At 53.2% G+C, this 21788-nt stretch overlaps 3 protein-coding genes across 6 annotated transcripts in view; 2 read left to right on the forward strand and 1 right to left on the reverse strand.

The window, feature by feature from the left end:
• Positions 1-9125, reverse strand: part of Efs (embryonal Fyn-associated substrate) — a 10105-nt gene extending 980 nt beyond the window's left edge. The window contains exons 1-5 of the mRNA XM_055617698.1: positions 7878-9125; positions 3191-3469; positions 2808-2948; positions 1998-2717; positions 1461-1541 (exon numbers count right to left, since the gene is read on the reverse strand). Of these exons, the coding sequence (XP_055473673.1) occupies positions 1461-1541; positions 1998-2717; positions 2808-2948; positions 3191-3469; positions 7878-7895 (1239 nt within the window). The 5' untranslated portion in view covers positions 7896-9125. The remainder of the gene's footprint in view (positions 1-1460; positions 1542-1997; positions 2718-2807; positions 2949-3190; positions 3470-7877) is intronic.
• Positions 9126-15172: 6047 nt separating this feature from the next.
• Il25 (interleukin 25) lies at positions 15173-17793 on the forward strand. The gene is made up of 3 exons (XM_055617468.1): positions 15173-15181; positions 15351-15595; positions 17538-17793. The coding sequence occupies exons 1-3, from the start codon at positions 15173-15175 to the stop codon at positions 17791-17793; spliced, it is 510 nt and encodes a 169-aa protein (XP_055473443.1).
• Positions 17794-18642: 849 nt separating this feature from the next.
• On the forward strand, positions 18643-21192 carry Cmtm5 (CKLF like MARVEL transmembrane domain containing 5). 4 transcript variants are annotated; one of them, XM_055617841.1, is made up of 6 exons: positions 18643-18894; positions 18987-19183; positions 20077-20229; positions 20679-20771; positions 20957-21041; positions 21134-21192. In XM_055617841.1, exons 2-6 carry the CDS (start codon positions 19058-19060, stop codon positions 21145-21147), a joined length of 471 nt encoding a protein of 156 aa, XP_055473816.1. In that variant the 5' UTR covers positions 18643-18894; positions 18987-19057; the 3' UTR covers positions 21148-21192. The 4 variants fall into 4 exon arrangements, with proteins under 4 accessions (XP_055473816.1, XP_055473819.1, XP_055473824.1 ...); XM_055617844.1 differs by having other exon boundaries at positions 19018-19183; XM_055617849.1 differs by lacking the exon at positions 20679-20771 and having other exon boundaries at positions 18643-19183.
• Positions 21193-21788: the final 596 nt, after the last annotated feature.

The raw sequence follows: 21788 nt of genomic DNA on the forward strand, positions 1-21788 counted from the left end.
TGTGTGTGTGTGTGTGTGTGTGTGTGTGTGTGTGTGTGTGTGTGTGTCCAGCATCCTGAGAACAAACTGCAGCAAGCAAGGCAAACAAACCAGCAAGCCTAGCTCTCTTCTGTCCAACGCAAACATAACGCAAGCCATGTTTTAAAAAAAAAAAATTTTAATGGCCCCATTAAAAAAGCAAAAATGTAGCCAGGCAGTGGAGGCACACATCTTTAATTCCAACACTCTGGAGGCAGAGGCAGGCAGATCTCTGAGTTCGAGGCCAGCCTACAGAGTGAGCTGCAGGATAGCCAAGGTTACACAGAGAAACCCTGTCTCGAAAATCAAACAACAAAGTAAAAACGTTATCTACACTCGAATGTTCTATGTGACCAATTGAGCTGTGCTCATACTGACCGAGTTGAGCATGGTCACTCACACAAGTAACTACAGCACTTGGGAGCCTGAGACAGGAGGCTTGCTTTGAGTTTAAAGTCAGTCAAGGCTACATAGTGAGATCCTGCCTGAAGATACCAATAAAAAGAACCTTGATATGTATCTTAACTTTTAACCATTTCTTTTGTATGAGATGAGTGTGTGTGTGTTACAAACATGCCATAGCATGTATGTGGAAGTCAAAAGACAACTTATGAGTGTCTGTTCTCCCTTTCCACCACGTAGGTCCCACGGATCCAACTCAGGTCATCAAGCTTGGCAGGAGCCATCTCACCAGACTGTGATATACATGAGGTAACTGTGGTAGACAGTGAGGGCCAGCCTGTACCTCAGAAGGCTACTGTAAACACTGAGGTGAAATGCTGAATTGACTCAGCACAGTGTGCTACAGTCTGTACAAGCACCACTGTAAGCACCACGTGAACATTACACCTGTGAGTGTGATGGCGGGAGCAGCCTCCCCAGCACAGGATCCAGCACCTGGGAAATGAACGGGGCCTACTGGAGAGATACTGATGAATGACGGACACTATGCTATGTCCTCCTGGCCTTTGGCTAAGATCAGGTACAAATAGGGTTGAGGAAACTGTCTCAGTTTCGAGGTCCAGAAAGATAAAGCAATTGCTACAGAACCCCAGGTCAGTCAGTGGTGACCAGCTTAGGAGTCAGTCTCTTAGGAGCCTAGGAATTCACTGCTGGAGAAAAGTCACCTGGCCAGCTCTGATCCATCGCCCAGAAATTCTTTCTGCTCTCCTGGCTACTTGACTTCTTTCCAGCACATTCTTTCCTGTCTTCCTGAATTCCCAATAAGCTCTTCCCTGTCCTTGCACCTTCTGTTGACTCCCAACTCCTCTCTGTTCTGTCCCTGCTTCCGATGTACTTAACCCAGCCCCAACCTGTCTCACTGATGGTTTGGTTAAGAAAGCCCAGTCCCCTAAGTTCCAGTCCATTTTGTCTGGCACCGCCCCCCCCCCCCCCCCTTCCCACCCTTTTTTCTCCCCCCCCCCCCCCCCCCCCAGGTTTACCTTCTGTTCTACCAGGCCCCTCTCAGGATCTGCCGGGAGAGCTTTATCCAGGAGTCTAGAACCCTGAACTTTATCCACACCCTGCAGAGGGATCACGCATCAGTGGTAGGGAAAGGGAACAAAATGCAGTCCCCATGGCCCCTGGGTCCCTCCCAGAATGCAGTCCCCATGGCCCCTGGGTCCCTCCCAGAATGCAGTCCCCATGGCCCCTGGGTCCCTCCCAGAATGCAGTCCCCATGGCCCCTGGGTCCCTCCCAGAATGCAGGCCCCTGGCCCCTGGGTCCCTCCCAGAATGCAGGCCCCTGGCCCCTGGGTCCCTCCCTAGGCTCCCTCCTTCAGGGAAGTATTCTCAGCTTCAGAACTTGCAGTCCGTGGACCGCAGGGGACAGCTGTTCAGCTTCTCGCTGGGATTAGGGTATGTGGCACTCTCTCACGTGGTGTGAGCCAGAGTGCTGGAGTCCCAGGCTACAGGGCAGAAGGCTAGGAGAAAGGGAAAGAGAGAGGGAGACCCTTCTGGTGAGGCTGACGGGGTCTTACCTTCAGGTGCACGTAGTCATACTCCTCAGCCATCGGGATGCCTTCATACTCATTGTGAGGGTCTGACGAATCACCGTCTACCTCCCTGCACTCTGGATCTCCCTCTGGTCTGAGGCCCCCATAACCAGGCAGGCAGGGTGGGGGAGGGGGCAGAGGCCTGTCCTGGATACTGCCCTTCCGGCCTGGGGCAGGTGAAGGAGCCGGAGAAGGAGTAGGAGCCTCGGAGACAGGCAGGGCAGGCAGAGGGCGCCGAGACAGGCTCTCCGTGGAGGGCAGCCTGGGCCTGTGTTGGGGTGGAGGGCTTCTGGTCAGAAGCTGGGCCACAGTGTCCAGGTCGGTGGAGCCAGAAGCCCCTGGGGGCTCCGGAGATGGGGACTCTGGCCCCAGCAGAGGCACATCATAGATGCCTTCGTCCGCGTCCCTGTGTTCGCCGTTTGCCAGTAGTTCCTCAGGTGCCTCGTACAAGTTGAGCAGAGCCGAGGCCCGTTTCAGGTTGGAAGGGGCAGCATAGAGGGGAGGCCCTGGTTCCCGGCCCCCTTCCCACTCCAGATCTGGCTCCATCTCTGCAGGTGGCTTCAAGGCCAGAGGCACGTCGTAGGGAGCTTCATCCTCTCCAGGGGGCTGTGGGACAACCGGGGCCAGAGGACAGGAGAAGGAAGCCGGGGAGTCATAGGGACAGCTGGAGGGAGCCCGGAGGATGTTGGGAGGCACATCGTAGACCTGGAGGGAGGGAACAGTGTTAGCCTTCGGTCTTGAGGTAGACCACCCCTGGGAATTCTGGCCCTCACCCAACATACACAGAGCTCTCACCTCTGACGCATCTCTGGAGGCAGTCAGCTGTGTGCCATTGACTCTGGGGACCTTGTAGATGGAGTCAGGAGAGGGTGAGCAGGATCTAGTGGGAGGCCCTGAGGCAGGGCAGGGTCGAGCTGGTGGTGGTACCACATACACCTAGGGAATGAAGAGCCGGGTGTGTTAAGAGTGGAAGTCACTGGAGCAGATGTAAAACTTCAGGAGTTTATAGACTTTCTAGCCTCCTCCCTCCACACTCCCTGCGCTAACTTAGAAGGAGGTGGCAGACAGACATCAGCCAGTGAGAGGTCAATTCAGTCAGGATCTCCCTGTAAGCCTATCCCAGGCCCCTGGACTGGACAAAGACTGCCAGGCCCGGGATGAGAGGCTCCAGTTCTTACCTCCTGTTCCTCATTGCCATGCTCTGGGGTGGGACCCGATGAGCTGGGTTGAGCGGGAGGTGCTGGGGAGAGGCCTGGCTTGGGTGCTGGCCCAGCAGGAAGAAGCTTCACTCTGTTGGCGGGCACAATGCCCTGCTGGCCATGCAGGGAGCAAAGGCACCAGCCATCTAGTCCGCCAGCGCCCTCCCTCTGCAGGACCCGCAGAACATCCCCTCGGCGGAAAGACAGCTCCTGGGGGGACTCGGCAGTGTTGTCGTACAGTGCCCGGGCAAGCTGGGCCTGGAGGGGGAGGTCAGGGGAGAGAGTTCTCACACACACAGTCGGGTCACACAGAAACTAGACCAGCCTCCCCTTCCATTCAAGTTAAAACAACAACAAACAAAAACCAAACAACAACAACCCCCCCACCCCGCTCCTGATTAGGTTCTGCCTCATCAGCATCATGGCAGACACAATGCCTTCCCTTCTCATTCTTCGACCTAGCTCTTTTCCATCTTAGTGCCTTTGCACTGGTATTTCCTCTACTCCATTTCCTGACTCCATCTGATCCTTTTGCATCCCTCAGTTCTAAGACAATGTCTCCGCAAGAGCCTTTTCTTTATTCTCTTCCCCACCTCGTTCTGCATCGGTATCCACCCTGTTCCTCCAAAACACTATGACTTAGGTTTTGTGATTATCAAGTTCTGCTGCCACACTATAAACCCTGTAAGAACGGGAGCAACAGGGTCCCTCCCAGAACATACATCTGTTCAATGAATTTCCTCAAAGCACACGGCGAGGTCTTGCTAGGCTCTCGCACAGAATCTCTTGTGATTCTCTGTCCTCCACTGAACCCCGCCTCCCAACAAGTAAAAGGTTAGATCAAGCAACTGCAGAGACCCATCATTCTGAGCGGGCCTGGAAGATGCCTTCTTTAGACCGAGTGTTAACACACACTTGAGAGAGAGAACAAACAGAAGCCACGCTCCGTCTCCTGGCCTGACAGCTCTACCCAAAGAGGCTGAGGAAGCACGGAGAGGAGACATGCGTCCCGAGCAGAGCGGAGAGAGGCGGCTCATGCTTGTCACCCCAGCAGCTGGGAGAGCTGACGCAGGAGAACTGCTCTGAAGGCTTGAAGCCAGCCTGGGCTGCAGCGTGGAGACTACTTCCAGGCCCGCCTGGGCGGGAACCTAAGCTTTTCCTATTGAGGGCCTGAACTCGGGTACTGAGCCACAAACACAGTGTCTGGAGACTTTTCGGTGTTTACACCAAATATAATTCTCATAATCTCCATTTTAGAAGGAAAAGTGGACACAGGTTTAGTTGGCTTGGACCGGAGGCACATGGCAGATGCTGCGGGCTGAGCAAGGTTTGATGTCATGGCCTGTACTCTCTCTAGAGCGCCCTCTATTGTCCTTCTACAACCAGTGTGATCTTCTCTTCACACGTGTGGAACTCAGAGGCTAACTTGCAGGAGTGGGTTCTCTCCTTCCACCATGTTCTGGGGATTGAACTTGGGTCGTCAGGCTTGGCAACAAGCACTTTTACCTATGAAGCCACCTCACTAGCTCTTCCTTTCTCTTTTTCGTTTAAACTTTAGTTTATTAGTACAGCAGTAGAGACGGCCAGCGACTCCAAGGCGAGTGAGGTGTTTATATAATACAGCCCATCAGGTCTAACGTTCCTTAGTGCTCGTGTTCCATAATGTCTTTTGGAAGAATCAAACTTACTCCACTCGGAGGATCAGAGCACATTCTGCTTTAGCTGTGATTGCTAAATGACTGCCTGCCAGTAGGCTCCCAGGCAGCTGGGGCTCACCCAGAAACACTGGAGGACAGCCAGTTAGACCCTGCTGGCCAGGTAGCCATGTCTAATTCAGTCACAAGTCTCCAGTCAGGGGCTGAACACATGGCTTCGCAGTCAGACGTGGATACTATTCTTCCAGGGGACCCAAGTTTTGGTTCTCGGCAGCCATATCGCATGACTCACGACTTCCTGTAACTCTTGCTCCAGGGGGTCCAATACCTCTGGCCTCCATGAGCACCTACACTCGGGTGTACAGACGCACACACAGACACACGCATATACTTAATTAAACTAAACAAGATAAAGTATTTAGTTAAACTGAGTCTGGTGTATAATCTCAGCCTTTTGGGGAGGCTGGAGCAGGAGGATCAGAATTTTGAGGGCAAGCCTGGGGAACTTAGTGAGATCCCATCTCAAAATGGGAAATGAAAAGGCTGGGGGACTGAGGATATACCTCAATTGGTGCAGTAGTTACCTTGGCATCCAAAAGGCCCTGGAGTCCACCTTATAGACACTGTGATTACTATGGCACACACCTGTTACTCCTACACTTGGGAAGTGAAGGCAGGAGGATCAGGGTTAGGCCAGTCTGAGCTACAATACTTTGCCTCAAAAAAACAAAAACCAAACCAAACCAAACCAAACCAAACCAAACCCCAACCAACCAACCCAAAAACAAAAACAAACAAACAAACAAAAAAACCAAAAACAACAACAACAAAACAAAAACAAAAAACAAACCAAAATGCTATCTTGAGTATGGAGCTCAGGGATAGAACCCTTGCCTAGGACATTTGTGGCGCTGGTTCAACCTTTAGTACTACAAAAAAATCATCGTCACCACCACCATCAAACGAACAAAGAAATCTCCAGCTACGGCAGGATGTGACCGGACCACAGGGGAGAAGGATGCTCGGCTCGCTCACAGATGTGCTGTGCTGTTCCTCTGCGACCCTGCTCTGTGCTAGGAGGCAGGGTGTCCAGTCCTTGTGCTCGCAAACAACCATCCACCCTTCCTACCTCAAGATGCCAGGAAAATGTCTACCACTAAGCTAATGCCTGGCCCTTACTACACTACTTCTGATTATACTGTGCCTCCTAAAAGATACTGTCTACAAAAAGGAAAGTACGCTGAACAGATAACACAGATTGCTGCTTGGCTCTGCCCTCTCCCACCTTCGTGTGGTGTGTGTGCGTGTGTGTGTGTGTGTGCACTCTCGTGTGTGTGCACGTGTGCAAGTGCGCACATTCGTGTGGGGGCCAGGGGTTGATGATGGTATCTTCTCTAATCATGCTCCACCTTATTCTATTTTTGAGAGAACCTGAACCTTAAACTCACCGATTCAGCTACACTAGCTGGTCAATAGCCTCTGGAATCCTCTTGTTTCTGCCTCCCCACACAGCTTTTTATGTGCACGCTGGGGATCAAACTCAGACCCTTACTTTACACAGCAAGCACTTTACCACAGAGCCATGTCCCCAGCTGCGTCTTACACCCTTCCTCCTAATTGAAAACTAGAAATTGGGATTTTGGATCTAGCCAGGGATCAAAGTCAAAGTCCAAAGTGCAGGTGGGCTTGGGGGTGAGTCTCTTTCTTGCTGGGATGAATTTAAGGTGGGCTTAAGTATCCCTGTACTGTAGTGTCCTCCTTTGTGGGAGTTCCTATCTATAGCCAAATACCTATTTTTGGATGACAACATGTGCTCATAAAGTTGAGAGCTGCACGAAGCAATGCATCAAAAGAGCATGACAAAGTTTAGCACAGGGCCAGGTGTGTAAAGTAAATTATAAATATTACTATTGTTATGATCCTGTGAGTTTCATTAGCGTGAACACCCTTCCCTCATCTACCGTCTGGACCTCAAAAGTGACAGTTACCTCCAGGATCCTGGCATTCCCAAAGGCACCCTGCCACCAGAGGACTAAAAGGTTGTGTCTAAGGAATTAAAACTGGACCCATCCTCAGGAGGGTATCCTGCGGCTCTATGCTTTTCTTTTACTTTTATAATTTTTCTTCCCATAGCCAGAATTCGGGAGAGGAGGTGGCAGCCTGGCTTTCCCCGGGAATGTCCAGCGAAGGCTAGAGAGAAGCATGAGAAGGATTGGATTTCTTCTACAGATTGCAAGACAGAAAACAGAGGTGGGGTTGGATGGCTCCTCCCTGTTCTAGGTTTGAATTCTATCCAATGGGGCCATGCTTTGCGTTTGCCTAAACCCAGGCCCAGAGCTGCTGAAAGAATGATGGATGATGGGTGTGATCACCCCTGCTCTAGCCACAGCTGACTTGTGAGGCAATGGCTGGCTTGTCTGGGGTGGCAGTGTGCCGCTGCACTTTCTGGTAGGCCTCCTCCTGCGATCCCAACGTGTCAAGTGTCCCTTCCTTTTGTCCCCAGTCACTAAAAAGTGGCCGGAGGCAGACCGACATCATCTCCCACTCCTCTATAGTCTTTTCCCTTGCCTGTTCTCGAGCCTCTTCGCATTTTCTCCATTTTTCCCCAACCCTCTAGAGTTAGGCTTCCTCGGCCTTCCATTTTTCTTGGGCTGCCTGGTCTTTGCCAAAAAGCTCTTTTTACTTACTTCCCAATTACAAGCTCCTGCCAACCACCAGTGGCCATCTGTTCCCACCCAGAAAAGAGCAGATAGGATGGGGTTACACTCCCCCCTCTTCCCCTCCAGCTATCCAAGCAGCCACTATAAAGAAAGAGAATAGGGAGAGGGGAGGAGGGGCCAACCCAGAACCCAGAAGGCACAGGGGACAGGAGACGGAGAAAGAAAACAAAAGAGAGCCGGACAGCTTCTGGGAGAGGGGATCACAAAGAGTGGATAGAAACAAACGCGACAGTGCCATAGAGCAGGTTGGAGGTCTCTGCCTGGCAAGCCTCCTTTCCCTGCTGGACTCACCGACGTGGCAATGGCCATGGCTCTGGCCTCCAGCGAGCGTCGCCTGCTTCAGGCCAGGCTCAGTTTTCGCTGACTTCAGCGACGGCTGCCCCACACCATGGTTCCCGGCCTCCAAGCCAGAAGGTCACCCCAAGCCGTGGCGCTTGAGGAGATGCCTCCCCCAAAGTTGGAGGAGGAGAAAGAAAACCCACAAAACTTTCCAAATGGGAGGCAGCTTGGCCAGGCAGGAGGAGTGAGGCGGGCTTGGGCGTCGCTGCGGGACCTCATCCAAGGGGCGCGCTCTAAACTGTCCCCAGGGTCCACTAGGCCCCCACAACTGCTGCTTTAGGCTGGAGGGGCCTCCTGGACACGCATGAGCCCAAAGCTCACGTCCCGGGAGAAGAAGCAGGAACTGTGGCTGTTTTCGACACCTCTCCAGGCAGCTCAGGCTAGCCCCGAGGGTTGGGAGAAGCAGCCGGAGTGGTTGGGCTGGATGAGCAACTCCAGGGACCAACCCTCCCCCATCTACGCAGAGCGGTGCTCCCAGGGCTGTGGTCGTGGCTGCGGGGGCACTGCGGCGGGACCCGCGGGGAAGGAGGAGGAGCGAGAGCTGGGCTGCGTGTCTCCCAGCTCCCTCAAGTCAGCACCAAAGGCCTAAGAGCGCGTGGCGGTGGAGCTGGGCTCTGTGCCCAGGCCCTCGCCGAGGCCGGCTCTCCCCGCCACACTCGTTCTCGGCACTGCCGGGCCTTCGAGGTGGCCGCCAGGCACCTCTCAGTCCCAGCGCCCAAGGGGGCGCTCCACCCTGTGCCCCAGGCGCCCCGCGGGCCCCGGGCCCCGCTCGCACACCCTGGACCGGGCCCTTGGCGCGCCCCGAAGCTTAGGGGAGCTCCAGGTGTCTTAGGGGAACGAAGAAAAAGGCCACAGAGCTAAGGGAGCAGAGGGGGGGAGGAGCGGTCCCGTGGGCCCGTCTGGGGTCGAGGCGGGGACACTGAGGGCTAGGAAAGGTCTGGGTCGCGCGTGGCCCCCGCTCGCCCCTCGCGTGCCGCGCCCCTTCCCTCCCTTGGCCGGGCTCCGGCCCTCCTCGGCAGGCTCTCTCCCCTCCCAGCTCCGGCCCACTCCTCTCGCGAGGGGTCAGTCCAGGGGATTAAGAGGAGAGGAGGAAGGGGGAAGGGGAAGCGGCGGAGAAAGGGGGACGATCCTTTCCGAGGAGGTGTTGGGTTTCAGCTCCCGACCCTCGGGCCGAACTGCGGCGCCCCAGCCCGGCCCCTCTCCCCGGCACCTTCTTCCTCGGGACCGCGCGGCAGGCCGGCGGGTGGTCGGGTCTGCGCGCTCGGGGGAGCTCGGCTCTGCCCGCCACGCCCCCGCTCTCCCCCGCCGGCCCCACGCCTCTCCCTGCCTCCCTTTCATTAGCCCCACATCTGTCTTTCCCGAGGGAGGGGAACGCGCTGCTTCCGCCGCGCTGGGGTCCCGGCGGTTTCGCCGTGATGACTTTGCAGGGGGCGGCGGGAGGGAGCCGGCGAGATCCGAAGGGCACGGGCCTGGGGTCTGGTGTTGAACAAAGGTCCTGGCCCTCGAGAGGGAGAGTGAAGCCCGGGCATCTGGCTCCGGATCCTAGGCTGGCCGGTTGCGCCGCCTTTTAGCCTCCTTTGCCAGTCTGAGCCTGTTTGTCTTCTTCAGCTTGGCCCTCGCTGCTACTGGAGCAGTTGGAAGGGAGACCATGGGCAGAAGAGGACAGAACCCTTTCGGAGGGGCTGAAATCAGGAGTTTCGGCTGCACCCGAGTTCGCTGCCTTCTGTACCCCTCCCTGCCGGCCTTCCTCCAGTCACCTCCCTTCGCTGGCTCTTTGAGAAGATATACAACCGAGAGAGCTTCTCAGAGGGTTGGGGAAGACCTGTCTTCTTCCATGGGGGGAGGGAAGGCGCTGGTATTTAGAAAACAGAGCTAAAGTAAACAAGCTGTAGTGTTTTTCTAGTGTTTATGTTTAACAAATGAACACTTAAAGCACGTAATAGGCAACCAGCTTAGTCGAAACATCTCTGGGAGAGAACATCTGAAATCTTGTTTAAGGGCCTTTGAGAACTGGAGGCTTGGAGACCCGTCTTGCTCCAACAGGCACATCCCAGGACCACCTGTGGGGAAAGCGTTTGCCCCAGCCCCTCCCCCACCTTACCGCTTGGTCACCTAGAACCCTCAGCAGGAGAAGAGTGGCTCAGTGAGTTTCTCAGTGTTCACAGGAGGAAAGGTGCTGGCTCTGGCCTTGGCTGTCGTTCTGGAGTGAAGACCTTACGCCCTGGCCGGAAATCTAGACCATACTCAGACTCCATTAGAACAAAAGGGAACCAGATACATATGAAGTGAGACTTCTGTTCCAGTTCCAGTTTGGCTGGACATGGTCACGAGGGGAGACATTCTTCCAGATCCCAGTCCTGGGGGAGAGGATCTGGCCTCCTTGACACTGCTGAAGAGTGAGTGGGTATGACCTCAACCGAGGGTCATTAGCGCAAAGCAAAGGTGGGCAGGACGCTCTGGTCCCCAAACATAAGTGCTCCGGTGGACACAGAGAAGTAGATGCAGGCCAGAAGAAGCTTGGCAGAAAGAATGTGAAAGGCCCAGGTTAGGGAGTAGTTTGAGAGACGGGTGGGGAATTGCAGAGCCTGAGGAATGAAGTTAGGGGGCAGCTTCTCTCTTGGGAGTGCATCCTGGCTTATTAGCTAGGTTGCCTTGGTCAACTCATAGATCCTCTTGCAGTTTTAATTCCCCTTGTGTAGCAGCTGCTTTGGTGGAAAGTGCCTAGCACATTACTTTTCTTCCTTTTGACAACGTAGTCAGTTGTCAAACTAAAACAGGATGTTCCTGGCTGGGGAGTGGGGGCCTCCCCTGCATCCTTACACCCTCTGTCCTCTCCTTTAAGGTTGTAGGCACTCAGCTATTCAAACGAGGACTTCTAGCCTCCGGGTGCAGTCGGAGAACACTCTGGCCAGGAAGGGGTGAGAGCAGCCTCACGTGATTTTGAGCCAAGGTTTGCCCTTGCTGCCTTCAAAGAGTAACAAAGAGGGAAGGCACTCTCTTTTGCTTTCCCAGGCCTCACTCTTCTCTTCTACTCTTTCCTCCTCCTAGCAGGGCCCAGCCATCTTCTTCCTCACCTTCCCAGATGTTCCACCCCATTCCATCCCGCTCTCCCCTCCATCCCTGCTTTCCCACTCACTATTTGCTTCTGAAATGCGTCAAACCTTTCCCCTCCCCCGGGGCGGGGCTGTGGTTAGGCCCCCCTCCCTGCAGACCCTTCCCATCATCACACCCAGAAGGCCTTCCCAGTTAGAGCTGCCAACCTCTCCCCACCTCCACAGCAACTCTGTGGCCTATGTCGTGGCCGAGGTTCATTTTCTTCATTGCACTTTCCATTGTCATCCGAAAGCATCTTTCTCATTACTTATCATCTGTCTCCTGAACTGCAAGCCCCAGAGGGGAGCGGCATCATCTGTTTCTCTTCCTCCTCACTCCTAGTGATACACAACGTCAGTGTCTGGTGTAGTAGGTGCTCAATAAATATTTGGTGGGTGGATGAACGAACATAGCTATGAATATAGGGCAAAATTGAGTTAGCTTTGGAAAGGCGCCATCCCTGAGTCCTTGCACCCTTCATCTGCTAACTCCATGTGTTTCCCAGAGCAAAATAGGGTCCTCCTTGGAGGTCGTCTCCTGAGCTTAATTATTCTGTGCTTAACAAATGCATTAAAAATAATTAGCGGGCTGGAGAGATGGCTCAGTGGTTAAGAGCACATACTGCTCTTCTTGAGGACCTGAGTTCAGTTCCCAGCACTCACATCAGGTGGTTTACAACTGTCTGTAACCCCAGGTCCAGGGGGAGCTCACAGCTCTGACCTCTATGGCCACTTGCAGTCATGTGCACGGCCCTTCCTCCCCCCACTGCATACACATAATTAAAATAATAAAAATAAATTAGAAAAATAATTTGCTGGGGCTGGAGAGATGTCTCAGTGTCCACAGGCACTGGTGCTCTTCCAGAGGACCCAGGTTCAATTCCCAGCACTCACATGGCAGCTCACAACCATCTGTAACTCCAGTTCTGGGAGATCTGACACCTTTGCACAGACACACATGTGGGCAAAACACCAATGCACAGAAAAAAAAAAAATAGCACCTACAAGTCAGGATGTGGAAATACTATTCTAGAGGTCTCCGTCTTTGCCATTGCTGGGTGTCTCAGAAGAGTGTGATGAGGACGCCCCATTGCCAAGAGCATCATCTACTTATCAGCAGGTGCATGACATTTCAGTATTTTAATAACCCGTGTCCTGGCTTCTTACAAGGTGAATAGAAACAAACTCCATCCCCTGGATGTCACACCGTTTTAGGACCTTAGGTCCAGGGCAGCTAACCTTGTCACGTTTAAGGTCACTCACCCCAGGGACACATACACTCTATCACATACACTCCTACCAACGAGGAAGCAGGAGCAGAAGGCGCATCCGAGGTCAAGGCGGCAGTGAGGCTTGAGTACCCTTTTGATAAGTTGTATTCGGACCCCAAGCCCCAAGAGTTTTTCTGAGCATCACTTTTCCCTGCCCTTTCCCCGCAGGTACTGACCTCTTTCCCAGGGGCACAGGGGTAGGAACCCCAGCCCTGTTGGCTGCCAGGCAAGTAGGGACGTGTTGGGAGGGTACTCTTGATGTCAGATGTTGGGCCAACCTGTCTGTGCTCCTGCCTCCAGCATTCTCCCCATTGCCACCCCCACACCCCCCAAGGATTCCCTGGAAGCTGAAGTGACTCAGGGATTCCTAAACTAGTCACCCCAGGAGGAAACCCTCTGGAAAATGTTTCTCATGGCAGGGAGTCACCCTAAAGAGTCCCACAAAGCTCCTACTGAGATAAGGACAGAGGCTGAGCAAGCAGGGTGGGGTGGGGGCCTGCGGCTCAGACTCGGTTCATGGGTCAGCCTGGTCAGTATGGAGAGAGCCAACCCCCGGGGAAGACTGTGTAATCGGAGGGATATTCCATCCTCCTTCCGGAGGCTTCCTCTGGCCTGAGGCACAGAGGCAGAGAGAGACCCCAAATGCCTCTCGTGAGGAACAGTGTCCCAGTCTCCCTGGCCAGTTCCATTCTGCCGTGTCAGCATTTGAAGAAGCTGAGATCATTTTCTGTGCCTAAGAGCACCCCCTTCTGCACTGGCCAAGGTCAGCTTCCTCGGGTCGTGAGTAGGGCAGACCTGTAGGAATCCTGCTCTTTGAAACAGCACTGCTAGCTAAAGGTCCCTGTTCTGGGGTTGCCAAGGAACACCACAAGCCACCTGAGGCCTTGTGCCAGACAAAAGGCTGGGGAACAGGAAGCTGGAACAGTGGACCCAGCCAGCAGGGCAGAATGCCAAAGTGGGCAGAAATGCCCTGTGGTCTTGGGCAAGTGCAACTGAAGCAAGTCCAGGTGAACAGGAGCATAGTCACGGTGGAAGCTGCCCTCCGACCCACAGCCAGCTGAGGACTGGTTCACGCTAGGAGCTTAGGTTTGGAGTTATTGGGCGCTGGAATGGAAAACCAGCACAGACTCTAACTTCGTAACCTTGAGTAGATTATTACATTTGGTTGGCTCTTTTTTTCCTCATCTGTAATATGAGGGTGATGGTTTTCATGTCATGGTTTTATTGTCAGGCTAGAATAAGATGATGTGTCTAGGGTTCAGCACCGTGTCTGGGACCCCCAAGTGAATACGGCAGCAAGACCAGCAGTGCATAAAGGGAGATGCTATCTAGGAGCTCTAGGAGCTCTAGGAGCACCGGGGCAAGGGTGGGAGTACCGTGGCCTTACTATTCTTCCCAAGTGTTCTAACACTGGTCCCCAACGGTTTTTCCCCAATGCTTCTCTGTTCCAAGCCCCTAAGATCCTCCAAAGCAGTTTCTCCCAACTTTTGAGAATGTCTTCTGTTGTCATGATGCCTCTCCTTCTGCTTCATCCTACAGCATCTGAAAGAAGTGGTCCTCCGTGGGATGCATTATTCCTGCTTCCCTTTGTTTACTTTCTGATCCCTTGGTTACTTCAGGAGTATTTTCTGAGGGAAAGCACATGCAAATCAGCACATATCATTGTAGAGACAGTGTGTATGAGTGTATTGAGGTGGGGCTGACGGTCCCTGGGCAAATAGAGGAAGGCCTGGAGGAAGAGTCCAGGCCAGTCTCTTCACGGTCTTCCCCAGCAGGCTGGACCCTGACTGGCCTGTGTCTTTGGAATCTGTCTTTCCATAGCATACATGGTCCCCCCTGGCCAATAGGGTTCCATGAGAGTGCAGAGGTTGAGTGAAATCCCTGTAGGCCGAGAGTGGCAGCTGCCCTTTCTTGGGTCCCTGGGGGCCTGTGACCAGGGGTGAGACCTGCTGCTGGGTCTTAGGTGGCACAGTGTTCTTCTCTCTTCCATGCTCCACTTTCTGGTTCGTGTAACTCGGACAGTGAGCCAAGCGTCTTCTATCAGTCTTGCCCACCCAAGCAGAAAACCCCTGCAGTCATGTGTCCTTCCGTCCAGTGAGAGCTGCAGCCTTACCCCAGGAAGAAGCCAGGGATGTCCAGGGGCAGGGATAGGAACAGATTAGCAAAGAGAAGGCCAAGGGAAACTGGGGGGGCAATCATGGACAGTGAATGAGAAGTCATGCTCACATACTATGGTCTTCAAGAGCTGGGGCCTAAAAATGAGTAGGGGCCAGAGAACAAAGGGCATGGAGGCCCAGAGGAGATGAAGAGGAGGGAAGCGTTCATGCAGACAGGGGGTTGGAGACATCTAACAAGAAGAGACAGTTGGAGGTCAGGTCCTAGGCAGGAGGAGCAGAAGTCTTGAAAAGGGTGCCCCTGGAAAGGAGACCACACAGTGTTCTTTAATTTGAGGTAGCAAACACCAGGGGAGTTCCCGTCGTGCCAGTTCACAGGACGGAGGCAGAACTGCAGACTGCTATTACTACCTACGACCCCCGCCCGGAAAATGCAGGTAGCAAAGTTTACTCAATCAGCTGCCAGGCTGATAATGATGGCCATCACACCTTCCATGAGGGTAGCATTTAAACAGCTTTTGGGAACACTTCCAGGCTTGTTATTGTTTTGGTTTTTTTTTTCTTTTGGTTTTCTTTTTCTTTTTTTTTTTTTCCTTTTTTTTTTTTTTAATCTCTGGTCACTCCCTCTAAAAGATAGTGGAAATAAATTTGAATAAGCAAAACAGGTTTGCTGAAAATAAAACCAGGGCACCTCAGCTAGTCCAGTCAGCCTGCTTCCAGAAGGCCTGTCAGGCACGGTAGTACCTGTGGCTGAGAGACCAGTGTCCAGCATGTATCGGGTGAGTAGCCCTGCTGTCTGGCAGAGGACTGGCTGAGGGACAGAGCAGCAGGTATTCTACTGGGTGTGTAGGGAGATGGAGGCTCCAGGCTTCTGGTCTCAGGGAGCTGCTGGGGGAAGCCCATACAGGATGGGGACCTGAGAGCCTTCTCACTGGCCTTTGTTTACAGGTTGTTGCCTTCTGGGCGATGATGGTGGGAGCCCACACCATGAGTTTGCGGATCCGGAGGGATTGCAGCCACTGGCCCAGCTGCTGCCCCAGCAGGGGACAAGTATTCCCTGAGGAGCAGCTGAACTGGGAAACTGTGTCTGTGCCTCCCCCAGAACTGCGGAGCCGCACCCATCCCCTAGAATCCTGCAGGGCCAGCAAGGACGGCCCCCTTCACCGCAGGTCCATCTCTCCCTGGAGCTATGAGTGAGTCTACTAGTCCACTCCACGAATGTATTCATGTGACCCCATTCATTCATTCATTCCTCCTTCCCTTCCTTCCTTTCTTCCTCCTGTCCTTCCTGACTCTAGATTATATTCCAGAGGCTAACATATAGGTCAAATGAAACAATGTATGTAAAACCTGTAATTTGTATTGGTTCTATTTCTCGCTTGGTTTCTACCATACTCATATTTTTCTAACCAAAGCGTCAAGCGGTAATATGTGATGCAGACACAAAGCACCACGGTGCCGAATGCTGTCACTCAACTCTTGTGGGGCAAGTGGTTGGCTAGACCCGCAGGCGTGTTACCTTTAGTCAAAACCATGGTTCTCTTAGTCTTTTACCCAGTTTGACACATAAACATTATATTTTTCCTGCTTATGTCGTGATATGCAGTTGGGACAGAGAAACAAAGTATTACAAGGTGGGGTCTTAGGGGTCCCCCCCCACGCCTGCAGTCCTGTACCTTCACAGGGTTTCATGCTCCCACCCCCCTGCACGTGGCTCGGTGGCTTAGCCTTGCCTTTGAGGGGTTATGGAGAGGTTCCTGGAATAGGGCTCTCACACCTTTAGCTGATAGCATGTCTAAGACACCACTGCATAATACTCTGGAGTAATCTCAGAGGCTGCTGGAAATCTGTTGGGGGCACAGGGGTCGTGGTGGGGCTCAGTTACACTCATCCTTTCTCTGAGAAGCAGTGAGAAGCCTGGCTAACCATCAGGCAAAACTTCTCCAGCATATGTTCCATGCAACACTTGTCCCACAAGCTGTTTCTCGGAAAAAAAAGTGATGGTGTCAGGTGAGTTTGGGAAAGGCCACACAGCCCTATCCCTTGGAGAACCACAGTGATCTCTATACATTATAGTTGGTAAGAAATCTACGAAAAGAAAACATTAGTTTTCCCAAACTCATTTGCTCACAGAAACTTTTTTTCCAAACAAACAAACAAATAAACAACAACAAAAACCCCAGGGTATCTATTAGGGAATCTACTTTGGGCAAAGCTTGCAGTAGCTAGCTGGACCCCGATTTCCCAGGCTTGTATGGGAGATGGCTTTACTGCACTGGGGCTTCCTGTCAGGCTACTGGATGCAATTTTTTTTTTTTTTTAAATCTTCTCTCCAGGAGTTGTGTTTTTTTTATTTTGTTTTGGTTTGTTTTTGTTTTTTTGGTTTTGGGTTTTTGTTGTTGTTGCCACAAATCTTTTCTGATTTGCTAAAAAGTCTTTCTGAAGCCCTACATGTGCTTGTAATACTTGCTTGGACAGGGAGGACAGAAAGTGCCTCACCCCCGGGGAGTAAGAGCAGCAAAAGGAGATACTTAGTGCTCGTTGTGTATTCTTTCATACCTGGCTGTGGGGCAGTTGGGTTTTCTTTGTTTGTTTGTTTGACACAGGGTCTCATCCAGCAGCCCCGCTGGCCTGAAAGTCACTATGTGGCACAAAGCAGCCTCAGCCTCATGGCGAGCTTTGCCTCTGTCTCTCAGGCGCCAGGGTCAAGAGGCGTGCACTTCCGTACCTGCCTCACACCGGTTTCCAGTTCTGTAATAATTGCGATTAAAAAACAAAACTCTGCAAAATGTACTACCTTGCTAAAGGAGCCTTATGCGTATCAGACAGATGCAGAGCTGGTCTCGTGGAGGCTGGCAGGAGGTTCCTTACCTTCCTCTGCTCTGCAAGAAGCTGTCATGGCTATGGCCTTGCATTCAGGGCCACTAGAAAGGGCACTCTTTTGTCCCCTACCTATACTTACAGCTGAAGAAAACACATTTCAGAGAGGAAGGGGGTGGCATTCAAAGTCACACAATATTGGATGCCAGAACACATTCAAAAAGGCGAGTCCACGGCCACTCTATCCCCTCCCTCCAGCCTCTGCACCCCATCTGCCCCTTGTTCCTCCAAGACTGATCAGCTTTGTCCCCACAGGCTGGACAGGGACTTGAACCGGGTCCCCCAGGATCTGTACCACGCTCGATGCCTGTGCCCACACTGCGTCAGCCTACAGACAGGCTCCCACATGGACCCACTGGGCAACTCAGTACCGCTGTACCACAACCAGACGGTCTTCTATCGGCGGCCGTGCCATGGCCAGCATGGTTCCCGTCATGGCTACTGCTTGGAGAGCAGGCTCTACCAAGTCTCCTTGGCTTGTGTGTGCGTGCGGCCCCGTGTCATGGCCTAGTCGTGCTTGCCACCTGTCTGAGGCTGGTCCCTTGTTGGGAAAATGGGCCTAAATGCCCGAGCCCTCCAAAGCCCTATGTGAAGCACCAGGATTGGAGACAAGATGGAGGACTTGGGGAGAAACTGTGACTTTTGCACTTTTTGAAAGCACTTTTGGGAAGGGGAAGTTTCAGCTTGCGCTGCTGGAAGATGCTGTCATGGCATTTTCTCTCGGGAACTGTCTCCAGAGGCTTGCCAAGCCCTGGAAGCCATACTCCCGGCTTCTCCTCTCCTCGGGATCCCCCTGTTCAGCACAGGCACTTTCTCCACAGTTCCCCATTTGCCCTTTTGTTTGTGAATACCAACTCTGCATGCAGCAAGTGTGATTACATTGACATGGTTAACAGGAGAAAGCTGTTATTGAACGTGGAGAGATTTATCCAAATAAACACCTGTATTTTAAAATGGTCTCCTTTGCCGTTGGCATCCATGGTATCTGAACATCCTGTGGTCCGCAACTGGATCCTTTCTCCTCTCTAGCACTTTCTCCACTCTGCAATTCTCCCTACTTCCCTGGGTGCCCATTGCACCCACCCATCCCCTGGTCCATCCCTGAACACAATGTGTGTGTAGGGGGTGTTAGACAGCTCAACATGGGGAGAGACAGAAGCCCATTGAGGCACTGCAGTAGACACACAGCGCCCCCTTGTCTCCCCAACAATCCTCCTTTGTCCACTGGTCCTGGCTGTTGCAGCTTGGTCCAGCAGGGCACTGCCTGGGCTGGGCTCCAGTTCCCACCTCCCTTAAAGGAAAAGGGAGAAAGGCCCAGCCAAAGAAGAGGGTTAAGGTTAGGGGAGGGGCCATAAACATCTTCAGGCTTTGGTTGCTGGGGAACCCCTTGCTCTGCCTCTGTCTCTCTCCTACCCCCCAACTCCTCTGGTTCCTTTCCCATCTCTTCCTTTCCCTGTTCCTTCCCTCCTTCTTCAGGTTGGGTTAGGCTGGAGGAAGAGGAGGGTTAACCTCTTCTCTCTCACCCCTCCCCATACTTCCTAGGGGCCCTTCGGGCGAGAACAGAGGCACTCTGGGCAGCTGGGTGAAGCCCATCTGGGCAAGCCTTCCCTGGGTACTGCCTCCTCCCAGAGTCCCACAGCAGGTCCCAGCTTCGCTTTCAGGCTCTTAAAGTGCCTTCTTGCTCTTTTCTGCTTCCATAACCAGATTTCTGTTTCCCTTCCTGGGCTGCTGAAAGGCTGGTGAGGGTGAGTCTGTGTCCCGTGAGCCTCACAGAGATGTTCAGTGCCTGGGATCGCCGGGAGCGGCCCCCAGAGGAAGGAGCAGCTGCAGAGCTCCAGGGCTTCGGAGTGGACAAGACTTTCCTGTCTTCCCTCAAAGGCATCCTGCTGGAAACTGAGCTGGTAACAGCTGCCTCCCCAACCTCGTGCCTCCACCTCTCCCACCCCAGCTCCCCGGCACAGCCCTGCACTGGCCTCCTGGGCTCACCATTTCACAGGCCCCCTCCCACGTTTTCTGTCTTTCCACTCCCAAGTGTAGCTTCTGCAGCTCTTAGCTTTCTGGCTGCTTCTCCACCTGGAGACAGTCGCAGCACCTATCATTTGCCGCAAGACCAAAGTTAGGTGGGAAGATGGCTCTCTGAAGACACTGAGGGAGCGGTGGGAGGGGGTGGGGAGAAGGCCCGCTGTCTTCCTCCAGCTTCTGGGAGGCTTACTTCTTGGCATGTCTAAGCTTAAATATCCAAAAGGGTAGGTTTCCTGCGGCCATGCTGTAGCCATTAACATCTAGCCTCAGGCTTTCTGTGGTTCCTGAGCAAGATCACAGGGCTGACACAGGACCTCTTTCTTATCTGCCACCCTATATGAAGCAGGCTCCTGCCTCTCTCAGCATGGAATCCAAGGCTCTGACTCTTGTCATCTGACTTTTAGCCATCTGGATCAGGGAGAGCTTTGTGGGGCTGAGGTGCTGAGGTGCTGAGGTGCTGAGGTGCTGTGGGCTGGTGTGTGCATTGTGTTCTGTGCTCCAGGGGGTGGTCCCCTGGGGGATGTGAAGATTAGCCAGAGTGCTGGGGTTGTTGGGATTCCTGGGATAGCAGGAGTGGGAGGGTGGTGATGCCCTTGACGGTCCCTGACACCAGGGATGGGACACTTCCCTTGTCTTGGTTGAGAACTCTTCCTTCTCAGTGAGGCTGGGTGACAGGTACCAGCTGAGGAGAGGGGGCTCCCAACTACTGCAGAGCCATGGCCTGCCCTGTGCACGTGTCTCCTCAGAAAGCCCCCAATCCTTGGTCCTGCAGGCCCTGACCTTCATCATCTTCATTTGCTTCACGGCCTCCATCTCCGCCTACATGGCTGCAGCGCTGCTAGAGTTCTTCATCACACTGGCCTTCCTCTTCCTCTATGCCACTCAATACTACCAGCGCTTCGATAGGCTTAACTGGCCTTGTCTGGTGAGGAACACTGCCTCTCCCATCCCACCCTGGCCTCTTCCAACTCTCTGATTGCTCAACATTCCTGTTGTCTCATGCCTCCCCTTTATTTCCACAACTGTGCCTTGACTCGTGCTGTGTCCTGCGCTCAGAACTGAACTTTGGCCCATAAGAGCACCCCTGTCAAGGAGGACATACAGACCTTAGCCCTGCTCCCCCACACACCTTAAAGGCCTAGCTCAGTCCTGCTCCATTTGGCTGTGCTAACTGCTGTCCCCTCCCACTCCTGGCTGATCTAGATTTATCTGCTTCCATCCTCTGGGTAGGGTTGTGAGCTCACTCCCTTGAAAGTACTTGTGCCTGGGGACACCCCTGGGCAGGAATTCAATCTCTGAAGACCAGACAGGGAAAGCTGACTAGCTTTTCAGGTAGTGACACTCCCCAACTCCCCATTGCCTGTGGCTCCCCAGGACTTCCTCCGCTGTGTCAGTGCCATCATCATCTTCCTGGTGGTGTCCTTTGCTGCTGTGACCTCGAGGGAGGGAGCTGCCATTGCTGCTTTTGTGAGTCCACCCCTGTGGTGCTCTCCAGCCCTCAGGACTTGTGGCTGGTATTGGCACACTTCCTGTGTCCAAAGCAAAGCCTATGCCTGCTCACATATCATTCCCCCACTTCTTCCGGGCCCACTCCCTACTCCCCTCATCTGACAGCTTCTACTATGCCACCTGAATTCCTTTTTTCCCCACAGGTATTTGGCATCATCCTGGTCTCTGTCTTTGCCTATGATGCGTTCAAGATCTACCGAACTGAGTTGATGCCCAGGGCCAGCGAGGGTGAGTGTCTGTGCCCTGCCAGGAGATGCCCCTACCTCTGGCCCCAGATGCTGCAGGCATACATGGTTTTCCTCCTGGCCACCTTTCCACAGGGGACCAGCAGTGATTCCAGGGTTACCTGGCTCCCACGACCAGACACAGGACTCACAGAGCCCATATTTGTCGTCTTTGAATTCACTGAACCTCCAAGTGTCCATCACCTACTCCCTGTCTTCAGAGATGTGTGCGTGAGAAGTTTCGGGGGTTGGGGTAGGTTTCTGTGCTTCCAAGTCATTCCCAAATTAAAAAAAAAAAAAATTCAAATCCTCCTGATGGGTCTTCTTCTTTCTTAGAATTTATACAGATCAGGAAGCCAAAGAGTTATTTGTGGAACCATAATCCAGAAAGCCAAGATCCCTCTGTGGGGTGAGGGAATGAGGGTTAGATTGAAGAAACTGGAGACATGCTTGAAAGGGAAAGCTTTACATATGCCTGAGCCTGACATATCAGAGGAATGTGAGATTGCCAAAATGCTATGTGCCAGGCTGCTTGGGAGTGAGATGTCTAGGCTTTCCTGACCCTACCAACAGCCAGCACACAGTAGCTTGGGCTACGGGCCTTTCTCTGGGCTTTGTGTAGGGCTCCCCCTTGTGGTATGAGGACAGCTGGGTGGCAGACCATCTTAGGAACCATCTTAGGAGAAATTCCTAAAATACCATCACCTGAAACAAAAGCCATTAGCTATGAGCTGGTCACGTGCCCTCATTC

The sequence above is a fragment of the Psammomys obesus genome, unplaced genomic scaffold (assembly GCF_907164565.1).
Source record: "Psammomys obesus unplaced genomic scaffold, mPsaObe1.curated_primary_1811, whole genome shotgun sequence".
NCBI lineage: Eukaryota > Metazoa > Chordata > Mammalia > Rodentia > Muridae > Psammomys > Psammomys obesus.

Coding starts and splice junctions, on each gene's coding strand:
- Cmtm5 (XM_055617841.1), top strand. CDS start 19,058: ATGTTCAGTGCCTGGGATCGCCGGGAGCGGCCCCCAGAGGAAGGAGCA. Junction 19,184..20,076: donor TCCTGCTGGAAACTGAGCTG/GTAACAGCTGCC, acceptor TTGGTCCTGCAG/GCCCTGACCTTCATCATCTT. Junction 20,772..20,956: donor GAGCTGCCATTGCTGCTTTT/GTGAGTCCACCC, acceptor TTTTCCCCACAG/GTATTTGGCATCATCCTGGT.
- Il25 (XM_055617468.1), top strand. Junction 15,596..17,537: donor ATCTCTCCCTGGAGCTATGA/GTGAGTCTACTA, acceptor TTGTCCCCACAG/GCTGGACAGGGACTTGAACC.